Source organism: Fragaria vesca, linkage group LG5, assembly GCF_000184155.1.
Source record: "Fragaria vesca subsp. vesca linkage group LG5, FraVesHawaii_1.0, whole genome shotgun sequence".
NCBI lineage: Eukaryota > Viridiplantae > Streptophyta > Magnoliopsida > Rosales > Rosaceae > Fragaria > Fragaria vesca.
The window spans coordinates 25,771,710-25,783,764 of record NC_020495.1 but is presented as its reverse complement, the minus strand read 5'-3'; the positions used below and the strand labels follow the sequence as shown (position 1 = coordinate 25,783,764).

Genomic DNA, 12,055 nt, shown 5'->3' with positions numbered 1-12,055 from the left:
GGAAGTTGGCCGGAGACATCGCCGGAGGTCGGCCGGAGTCCATCGGAGACCTCGCCGAAGGTCTATCGGAGACTTTTCCGGGAAAGAGAGTGGTTGTTGACTTTTTACATTAGTGGTATTTTTGTAAATATAAGAGAAAATCTAATTTTTTAGTTGGATGGCAGTCTGTAATTTAGTTGAACTTCAATACCTTTATTTAAGCTTGGGTGGATTTATGTGGATAAAAATATTTGGGTGGACCTCTATAGAATAAAATGTCTCAAAGTGAACTTCTATGTAATTGACCCTTCAGAGTTTGGAAATTTGTCCTCGAAAAAAGGAAATATTGAATAAATAAGCCGGAGGAATGTGAGGATGACGTCAAGTCATCATGCCCCTTATGCCTTAGGCGGCTTAGCGATAAGAAAGATTGTTGTGCATGTCTTCGAGGTCTTAAGATGCGGCCTGAGAGATCGACTACTTTTATGTTAGCTAGGACAAGTGAGGTGGCAAACGACCTCGTAACCTCATCAATGGACGAGGTTTGAGGCAAGGAGGTAGAGGCCGGGCTAGGATTTTTCATGACTAATGGCGATGAAGGTGCAAACTTGTTACCCATGCTAGGGTTTTTCCCGAATGATAGTGATGGTGTAAATGTATTTGTGGTCCTCATAGACTTCAAAGAGGATGAGAGATCAAGTTTTGGGAGCACAAAATTAAGCCATGAGATCGATGGTACAGAGAGATCGATATCAAATGGCGAAAGGGCTTTTAGGGTTTGTGGCTATGCTCTTTGAGACAAAAGGCCTTAGGGTTTTTAGAGTTTAGGAGGCTTTGTTTATATTTGATGTAATTAGATATAGAAGAGACTAAAGTATTTTTATTTATTATTTAATAACGAGACTGAACTATTTATAGAGCTTTGGAATGTAAAAATCCAAAACATTTCTTGCCGGGACTAATGGACACACTATTTGACACAAAGTGATACTCTTCATATGAATCATTTGATATAAATGCATCTAATCATCTACATGAAATATGACAAAGACACGAAATAATAAATAAGTTAGATTAGCAATTATTTTACTAGAAAATAGATATAATAAAATTATAAGAAGAGATTTCATATAGATATGACAAAAGGGTAGTAAATTGGCTAATGTAAAAATTACATGGTAAAAAATTGACAAAATAGTATTTAAGATAGCAAATTGGCTAATTGCAGAAACCTAGAGTAGCAAAAATTGGTTGAAATAAAACCTGAGGTAGCAAAATTGACGCTAAAATGAAATCTAAGCCCAGTATCATTTGTCTAGTGGCATCAATCTTCCCTCTGTATATGGGAGGTCGTGAGTTCGACTCACAATAGACTCGTTGTAGCATTTTAGTTGTTTGTTTGATAAAAATAAAAAATAAAAAAATCTAAGATAGCAAAACAAATTGACCGTCAAGTCTAATTATTTAATGAAAGTTTCTATTGCAAAGAAAAAAAAGTAAACAAACAAAACAAAAGTCGTTTCAGAATGCTCCTGCTCATGCTCTAAGGGTTTGCCAGTTTCTCCTTTTTTTTTTTTTTCTTTTTCAATCTTAGATGTGCGTCTTAGGGATACTGTCAATTTAACGGACTGTGTTGTCTTCGTGAGGATTGGTCATGTGGTCATGGTGCTACTAATCCTCGCTGTTCAATCTAGGTCTTTTGGGTTTGAGAAAAGTATTGGAGGGGATCGTGGTGGACGACAAGTAGTGGTCTGATTCTCTGCGACATGGAAGGCGGAAGAGGGTTTTGTCGCATGGTTGGCCATAATTTGCTAGTCGGGGACCAATATGGAGTCGAGAGTGGATAGCGAATTCAGAAAGACGATGGGTGCTCTACTTAAGGTTGGATATGTGAGTAAACTTGTACCTAATATGGGTAGGATGAGCTCTACAACCTTCAAATGGCACATCAAGGGATGATGGTGTGATGGCCGCGACGACCCAACGTACGAAGGTGGTTTTGCAACAGAGGTAATGGGACATCGGTGGTGACTGTGACAGGATTGGGTTAGGATAGTTCGCAAGTTGTGATCCTCTTGCTACTTCGGTTGGTTGTTAGGCTTCGATCGACTCCATTTTTGGGTAAGACTTTAGCTGTTTTTTCGACTTTTCAAAGAAACAGATGATGTTGTACTACGAATATAATCATCTGTGAATTAAAATAATTTTGTGTTTGGTAAATATTAGTTCTAAAGGTGCTGCCAAGAAAAAATATATTAAAAGAAATAATTGACATAGAGAGAAAACCCTAGCTACACGCGCTTAGCGACCCATTCCAAGAAAATCTTCCGCTCATCTGGCGACGCTCCGGACCGGCATGAGGATATCCTCGCCGTCGTTGTGAGGTTGTCGGATGGGCGTTGGTAGTCTAAGATTCGTTAGCTTTTAGGATCGACAGTGACAAGGGATCAGTTTATGTTTCTGGTTTGAAGCTTTATGTGCCTGGGCGTTGTGTTTTTGTCCAAGGAAGGCTCACATTGGTGTTGAGCACATACATCGGAGACAAGTAGGGTGACATCGAAGGGGAGCGTCTTTTGAAGCATAGAGACATTGCTTGTTCTGGGTCCAGTGCTTTTAGGAGTAACCGGCATCTCCTTGATGGAGCCTTCATTGTTTGGCGGTGCTGATTCTTGGACTGGCGACATTGAGTTGTGGTGGTGGTGCTTGCTGCGTCGTTTCTCATCAACAGTATGTGGAGATAGAGCTGGGGCTGATTCAACTTTTGGGCCTAGAGTTTGCTGTTTATTTCTGGGCCAATTGTGTCTTTAATTACTTCTCTAAATTTCCTTGCTTTTGTAAGGAGCCTAAATCTCCTTGCGTTTGTAAGGACGCTAAATTTCCTTGCTTTTATAAGGAGCCTATAGGTATTTAGCTTGACTATCTACAATATTTTCTTTTATTAGGACCCTAAGCATGTTGTGTGCACTCTAAGTTTTAAGTACCTAGTTTTTGTCTAATTTTTATATGCTACATTTCATAGTCTTAGACTTATGTTTAACCGAGCGTAATATACAAATGAGGTGGTGTCAACATACCACGTTCTCTAATTTGTCCTTGATGGCAAGAGAATGTATGTATCCGTGTCGTCTCGGCAATTGATTTTTGAATGTATTATCATTTTACTCAAAAAAATAATATATATATATATATATTAAAATCTAGTGTTTTTAATGGCAGTCTTTTAAAATTAAGTACCCTTAGGTAGCTTCCAAAAGCTGTTGTCAGTGTCATGTATTTTTTTTTAAAAGTTGTTTTTCTTTAATTTATTAAACACTATAAAATCTAAAAGTTCAAATAGAAGCTGTTTTTTTATTAAAATAAAAAAATAAAAAATAAAAAACAAAGCTATACCAAACAAGACCTTATTACACTCTATGCTAGATATGGCGAGTTCCTTACTTCTTCAAACAACTGCTACCTCATAGTGGTAGGGGGAATCTAAATATGGTATGATTTACTTTTTAACAACAACCGTGTTTTTGGTTTATGATTCGTATTAGTCGAATTATCTTTCCGTTATATCATTATTATATTAAAGTAGATATATAGAGTAGTCATTACCAGCTGGTGCACTCTTTACCAGTTGGTGCAGTATTTACCTTAATAATATTTCAAGTCCTATGTAATTAGGGTATAGGCTAGGGATGGCAATGGAGAGGGTAGGGTCAAGGGATCAAAAAACCATACTCACACCCTATTTCATTTCCAATCCTCATACCCGTTCCAATCCCCGTAATTAGATAATGGGGATTCCCCATCCCAGTCCCCTTTGGAGATTACATTCTCATACCCGCCCCGATCCATGTTAACAATTATTTAATAAATAAAATTTTTTTTTAAATTAAGAAATATAGAAATATGAAATTAGAATCAAATACCAAAATAAATAAGTTTCTTGATTCAATCTAACAAAAATGAATACAAGTCTCGCTTAAAAAGAAAATTTCTATAAATATTCATTATGAGAATCAGAAAAAAAAATATTGTAAAAGATTTTTACATAAATATCTATTTATAAATTATATATATTAAAATATATATATAATAAATTATATATAATAATATTTCTAATCCTAAACGGGTGGAAACGAGGACGAATATCAAAATACCATACCGCCCGGTACCTGATTCAAGAATCCGAATACTGGGATCCCTATACCCGTTACCTATTTATTCCCGTATATCTTCCCTTTAAAGTCAAATACCCGTAGGTACTTTACCCGTTAAGAATTATTACCATCCCCGGTATAGGCTAAATGTCTCTACGAACCTTTAATAAATAAATAAATGAAAAAATCGAAGGAAAAAAAAAAAGGCGCCTCTTCCGTGAGCTTCTATTTCTGACTACCAGGAAACAGGTGTTACTTCCAGTACTTATCTATGCCAAGTGCTAAAACGTAGGCACCGTAAATCTTGGCCGAACAAGTAGCAGGAAAGAAATCCATGGGTCAATAACCTATGACCAACTTCGGTGACTCAGAGTTAATAAATTATATACTGACTGGGGATGAGGATGAATGATCTCACTGATTCAGATTAGGATGAACTCACTCGTTTAGGTTGGCCTTGGCCACCGGTTATAAAAAAAACCAGTGGTATTGAGCAGACCCAGTTCCTCTAGTCTTAGACAGCTCTTATTCTTATATATAAGTGCCAACTGCCAAGTAACGAATCTAATCATCTTGAAGCAAAATATAGGAGCACCAGTACCTTTTTAAGTCCTAGAAAGATGTGTATAGCAGTGTTCATATGGCAAGATCACCCATTGTACCCTCTCCTTCTCTTGGCAAACAGAGATGAATACCACAACAGGCAAGTCATGAAATCACCAGATTAAGATCATTGATTTCTTATTTATTTGAGGGTTACTGCTTATGTATTGTTCTTTTGAGATATGTAAAGGCCTACGAAACCTGTGGAATGGTGGGAAGGTTGTAAGATACTAGGGGGGAGAGATGAGGTTGCAGGAGGGACATGGCTGGCTTGTTCAAGAGGAGGGAGAGTTGCTTTGCTCACAAACGTTCTCGAGGTTCAAACCCTACCGGAGGCAAAAACCCGGGGAGACTTGCCTGTGCTTTTCTTAAAGGTAAAAGTTTCATGACTCTCATACTAATGTGTATCATGTAGTTTTCTTTATGGTGTGCAATCTGAAGAGTATAAATGGTTTGTGTTTGATTATAAAACCATGGCAGAGCTTGAAGAGTCCAAAAGAATTTGCACAAGAGTTGGTTAAAGAGGCTCACCAGTATAATGGGTTTAACCTTATATTGGCTGATCTTCAATCCAAAACCATGGTTTACCTCTCCAATAGACCAAAAGGAGAGCCTATTCTCGTTCAACAGGTTTCTCCAGGCATTCATGTGCTTTCCAATGCAAAGCTTGACTCACCCTGGCACAAGGTTCGAACATAACATCTTCATCTTATTTTGTCGATCTTTCCATCCTTATCAAATGCTAAAGAACCAAATTATGGACTACATTTCCTGCAGGCTCAGCGTTTGCGGCTAAATTTTCAGAAAGAGCTCATCAAGTATGGAGAAGATGAAATACCAGTGAGGGAACTGATCGAAAAACTCATGAAGGACAAAGTAAAAGCTGATAAAAGCAAATTACCTTGTATATGCAAACTCGATTGGGAGTATAAACTGAGCTCCATATTTGTTGAAGTTGACACTCCACTGGTAAACACCTTCCTATTTAACATTCCAAATTTCCAATTACACATAAAAATTGAACCTTATACTCTTAAGCATCAAAGCAGGGACGGTATGGCACCAGGAGCAGTGCTGCAGTGTCGGTAAGACAAAATGGGAATCTGAGTTTTCATGAGAGCTATCTTGAAAATGACAAGTGGAAGGAAAGGACTGTGAATTACAAAATTGAGAAGCTGAAATAGTAGATGGATGCTTAGATAAAGCTTACAGAGATATGATCATTTCTTTTTCTCGTGTAGTTGTATATATGCATGCATTCTCTTGATGCTGCAGAAAGCCTGGGACGGAATAACACAATGAATAACAGCAACAATGCCATAAACATTATGTACTTCTGTGAGTTATTAAGGATAACAAACACAGATTGATACCTGAAAACAAGAGCATGTCTTTGATGGTCTCTTAAAGTTAGCCAAGTGAACATGAACAAGTATGCATCAGTAACTACAATCTGTTTTCTTCCGTTTTTTTTTTTCTGTTACAATGGAGGTATATCTTCAGCAGCAGGCCTCTTGATATTGCAAACCCCTTGATTAATCATGCTGTTCTTGGCAAGGATTTCAGCCACAAGGATGAGAATTTTCGCATAAACATTCTGTGATTATCAATCAAAGTCCAAAGTTGGTGACAGCCAGCATCTCGATTCTGAATGAGATCAATTAACACTGCAGGGTCAGACTCCACATCTAATTTAATGACATTCAACTCATAAGCCAACTGCTAACCATAAAACAAACCCCAAGCTTCAGCTTAGAGCACATGGCAAGGACCAATGTTGAGCACAGAACAAGTAATCCAAAGTTCCAAACACCAGTATAATCTCTCATCACTCTACGAGCATTAGATCTTGACCTATCAACACTGAGTTTAGAAATACCCTGGGAAGGCTTACACCCGCCCAGATCATTTGAACGTTCTTCTTAGTAGCATTCTTACTAGCAGAAGCAACTCATTCACTACAACAAGGGGCATGAATGTTAAGAGGAAGACAATCGTTTAGGTCAAACACACCTTTGCAGCCCACTTCCATATGAACCAGAAGCAGAAAATAAAAGCAGCATTCATATCCCTCAACAACATATCCCTCAACAAATAATCCTTCTGCTTGAGATTTGAAGCAAGCTATTCAATCCCAGCATCCTAGAATAAATTTCCACACCTTACACAGAACACTCCTTTAGATGTGCCACTCTAGACTCTTTTGTCAGCATTTCCTCAATGAGAAATGATAATACTGATGATGTGATGGACAATATCAATAGGAAGACAAGGCCCGAGAAGATCAGCATTCCAAACTTTGGCCTGCAATAATTCATGCAACACAGCACTACCATTAATGCATCTAAGATCAGTAGCATAGTGCCAGACCAATTACCAAACCACCACTCGCACAATTGAATTGGTGTTACAAGTTACAACAGAAACTCGGAATTTTCAACAGCCAAACTATTTTTCTCTTTCTACTGCAACAACTGAAACGTCATATCTTTTCCTAACTTGAATTAAGCCATCTGTACCACCTAGGAAATCTTTTTTTCAGCCTCCCAGAAACCAAGTAAACGTAATCAAACCTCACTAGAAGTCATATGATGAAGCCTGCTTCCTGAAGCTGTGAAAGACCATACAGCCCTTACGACTTGGCAGATCATCAGAAAGCTTAATCATCATGTGATAATAATAAGGGCAAATTGAACCGACAGATTGAAGCCCCCATTTTCCAAACCACTGCCAAGGCGTCCTTGAATTTCTTCTTCAAATAGTGACTATGAGTCAGAGTATACAGAACTACACAGCTTCAAATTTCCAAAGCCTACTGCAAAACTACATAACAGATGTACAACCCTGCTGGCTTAATTGAAATCCTCTCTTTCTCCAAGTTCAAGCAGTAAGAATATTACAAGCATGTAAGAAGCCACACAGGTTAAAGCTTGTAAGTGTCAAGTTACTAAATGGATACTCTCTTAAAACTAACCAGCATAGCAGCAGCACCTGTACCTCTTTTGGTTCTGACTTCTAGACATTATGTGTTTAACAGTGTCATTTGGCAAGACCACCTGTACCCTCCTCATTCTCTTGCAGAACGGAGATGAACACCACAACAGGCAAGTAAGTTAACCAGACTAAGATTAATGATTTGATATTTATAATTTATGGGTTATTGCCGATGCTTTTTTCTTTTTAAAAAAATAAAAAATAAAGACCAAGGAAGCTGGTAGACTGGTAGGAAGGTGTTGTGAGATATTAAGCAGGAGAGATGAGGTTGCCGGAGGGACATGGCTGGCTCATTCAAGAGGACAGAGAGGCACCAAAGAGCCGACAAGAGCAGTTTTGCTTTTCTTAGAGGTGAAGTGTCACTACTATACTAATGTCTACCTTGTAGTTTTCTAAATGGTCTGCAATCTCCTAATTATGATATTGTTTGTTTTGATTTAATTCTGAAACTATCACAGAGCTTGAAGAAAAAGGAATTTGGAAACGAGTTGCCAGTCACTCACCAGTATAATGGGTTAACCTGATATTCACAGTTCTTTAATCCAAAACCATGGTTTCCCTCCTCAACAAGTCAAAACGAAAGCCTGTTCTCATACAAGAGGTTGCTCCAGGCATTCATGTGCTTTCCGATGCAAAGCTTGATTCACCCTTGCCCAAGGTTTGGACATAACATTTTCATATTGCATTCATCTTTCCATCCGTGATCAAACATCAAAGAACAAAGTTATGGACTACATTTCTTGCAGGCTTGCAGCTAGATTCAGAAAAGAGCTTATTAAGTATGGAGAAGGTGATATACCAGTGAAGGAACTGAGTGAAAAGCCAAGAAAGACAAAGTTGAGGCTGATAAAAGCAAATTACCTCGTATATCTGCAGTTGACTGGGAACATAAACTGAGCTCCATGTTTGATAAAATTGACAGGCTGCAGGTTAACAGTATTAGCTATTCAATATATCTCAATTACACATACATAATAAACCATATACTTTCAAACTTCAACATGCTGCACTGACAGTGAACAAAATGGGGACCTGAGTTTTCATTAGAACCATCTTGACAATATGTGGAAGTAAAGGACTGTCAATTACCAAATTCATAATCTGAAATAGTAGGTGGAATCCATAGACAAAGACTAAAGTTGTTAAACTAGAGATATGCTCAATTTTTAACTTGTATGCATGCATTCTTTTGATGCTGCAGTAAGCCAGGCACAATATAACAAAATAAATTCAGGTTCCTCCCAAGCTTCAGCATTAGCTACTTCGTATATGCTCAGATCTTCTTTCACTATCCTTCGCAATACAAGCTTCCAAGCTAGTGAAAGCTTTCTCTAGTGAACCGTCTCACACAACCACCGGCCAAACAGCTGAAAGTATCCAAATTGAATGGCAGCGCACCTATCCAACCCAGAATCCAGTTATTGGGGGAACTAGGAAGTCTCAAAGGTTGAACCTTGTACAGAAGTGGGAGTGGGATCAGCCTTTGTCTATTCAAACTTCCTACGTTCTAGTTTTTTGGGGTAAACGCTTTTGATGAGTAACTGCATAACTTCTGGCTCCCTATAAATTTTCTTCTTCTTCTTGAAACCAATTTCTCACTGAAACCATTTTGAATGAGAACTTCACACAACTTAACAATGTCACTATCTGTATCTGAATGTGACATGAATCAGTCATCTCTTTTTCTTATGTGGAAGTTTAGTAATTTATAAATGCCAGCACAGGGAGAAGGGTAAAGCCATACAACATACAAATGAAAAAGATTATGGTATTCCTGTCTATCTACAGACACATTGTCTACAGACAATGCAAACTAAACTATATTATCTAACTTAAAAGGGTATATCATAGCAATTGAGGTCCTTTAAAAACCACGTTAGTTTTCTTTACTCTCTCTCATTTGAATTCTTGGAAGAGACAGTGTTTTTTCAATAATGAATGGGAGGTGAAACAAGTATGAAGCACCCAGTTTCACCTATTAAGCAAAGCTTTCTCATAAACAACTCAGATTATTAAATGCATTGCTAGTTGCTACATATACCTCAAATTTGTGGCTTAATTCTCAGATCCAGAAAAGACTGAGATAGCCTAAAATGGAGCAAATTTGAAGAAAAAAAAGAAATAATGACACAATTCAGAAAGACAAAAGTGATCTAAAGATTTGGAAAGGTGAAACAGCTGTTAAAGAAATGATTGAAAACCTAACAAGGGGGAGTGATAAAGCTGATAGAAATTACCTTGTCTGTGTGCACTTGACTGGGAGTTTAACTTCAGCTCCTAATGTGTTGAATTGAACTCCACTGGAAAAATATACGAGATATACAAAGACAAATCATACAGATTGTACCTTATGTTATTTCAATGCAGGGAATTAGTGACAACAAGATGTCCAAATATGTGTATATATATTTAAGGAATGCATAGATAAATCTTAAAACTAAGATTTGTTTTTTTTATTCTATTACTTGTATATGTTCATTATCTGGAAGCTGTAGAAAGCCAGCCACAAATTGATGAATAAATTGCCATATATACAATAAAAAATATTATGCAGTTGTATGAGTTACAATGAAAGACAGAGATAGAAATGTGACATGAAATCAAGCATGCCTTTGTGAAGCTTACAAAGGACATAAATTCAATATGAGAGCATATGTAACAAGTAATTACAAAGTTACAACAGAAAGTGGACCTTTTAATCACCAAACCTTTTGTCTCTTTCTTATTGCAACAAATGAGACATTGTTTCTTGATCTAACTTCAGTCCTCCCATCTCTACCTCCTTGCAGATCTCCCTACACTTGGCTAGCCGCCCAGAAACCATGTAAATTCTGATCATATCCCGGTATATGTCATATGTCGGAGTGAAACCTGCTTCTTTAAGCTTCGAAAAATATCTTGCAGCCCTTGCAAGATCATTGAGAGCAACAAAAACTTTTATTACAACTCGATAAGCTGGAAAGTCAAAGAGACAGTTTGAAGCCTCCATCTCCCAAACCACAGCCAAGGCCGCCTTGTATCTCTTCTCGGAGTAGCGGCTGTGAATCAAAGTAGTGTAAACTACGACAGTTGGATCATGTCCAGATTGTCTAAACCAATCATAAACACTCTCAACGACTTCAAATTTCCCTAGCCTAATGCACACCTTCATAATAGAAGTACAGTCCTGTTGGCTTAATTTCAGGTCTTCTCTTTCTCCAAGCTCCTCCAGTAAGGTCATCACAACCATATGTTTATCAGGGTTTTTCCCAAACTCTACTATTAGCTTTGCGTACAAGCTAGGATCCAGCTTCCTTTGATTATCTTTGGCTATCGATACTAACTTCCAAGCTAGATGCAAGCTTCCTCCTTTGATGAAACCTCTCACCATTGCCTCAATCACACCACGATTAGCAGAGCTAGTGAACTTGTCCAAATTAAACGGCAGTTTGAGCTCATGGTTCCTTGCCAGGACCTCCACCGTCGAACTCAGAATCCTGTCGTCAGGGTATAGCTGAGGCTGTTTCTGAGCCCAACAGAAGGTCTGCAGAGCCCTCTCAGGAAGCCCCATGTGCCCCAATTCCCGTATTGTCATGGAGAGAGACCCTTTTCGCAGAAACTGAACCCTCTTGTTCAGAACTATCCCCACATCTTTATCTTCTCCAAGGCTTCTAATTTCCCTTGCCAACCCAACAAGGGCATTGGGGTTCTTGTACACTTGCTTAGATATGGGTCCAATCTTAACAGCATTTTTCTTTGGCGAAGGAAGTCTCAAAGGTCGAACCTTGTAAGGCAGTGGCAGCGGTAGAGGCCTCTGCCTATTCAAACTTCCCGGCTTTTGGGGTATCCTCCCTCGGAAAAGTGACTCAATAGCTTCAATTTCTTCTGATTCCCAAACAATGTCGCCGTTTTCAGTATATTTTTCTTCCTCCTCCTCAGGGAACTCTGTTTGAACTGGCTCACTGGCATCATTGCTTGTCTTCTTCAAGAACTGATTGACTCCCAGATCAGGAGGATGCTTTGCTTGCCGCGGATAGCGAAGGTTCTTGGGGAGGTTTCTCCTAGTACTACTAGGAGGCACCATGAAAGCCACCCTACCATTCCTTGCAAGAGTATGTGGGGACAAAATGGTATTTCCACCAACGAATACGGATTCCATTATCTTCAAAACCTACTTCTAGCAGCACCGCGACACGGATATAATGACAGAGGAATTTCGTCGAACACTTGGTGTGCACACTTGTGGGTTTGTGGTTATGAGTCACCGGCAGAGAACCCAGTAAGCAAAAACTAGTCAACTGGCTATATCCGAGAGAGAGAGAGAGAGAGAGAGAGAGAGAGAGAGAGAGAGA

General features: G+C 38.5%; 1 protein-coding gene and 1 pseudogene across 2 annotated transcripts; one reads left to right on the top strand and one right to left on the bottom strand.

Moving 5' to 3' along the window:
• Positions 1–4,553: 4,553 nt before the first annotated feature.
• Positions 4,554–6,153, top strand: LOC101301012 (ser/Thr-rich protein T10 in DGCR region-like). The gene is made up of 5 exons (XM_004300490.1): positions 4,554–4,830; positions 4,921–5,104; positions 5,211–5,417; positions 5,508–5,699; positions 5,780–6,153. The coding sequence occupies exons 1-5, from the start codon at positions 4,748–4,750 to the stop codon at positions 5,912–5,914; spliced, it is 801 nt and encodes a 266-aa protein (XP_004300538.1). The 5' UTR covers positions 4,554–4,747; the 3' UTR covers positions 5,915–6,153.
• Positions 6,154–10,446: 4,293 nt separating this feature from the next.
• On the bottom strand, positions 10,447–11,862 carry LOC101294182 (annotated as a pseudogene; the record flags this gene model as incomplete). Its single annotated transcript, XR_184828.1, has 1 exon — positions 10,447–11,862. The product of XR_184828.1 is annotated as a pentatricopeptide repeat-containing protein At2g01860-like (transcript).
• Positions 11,863–12,055: the final 193 nt, after the last annotated feature.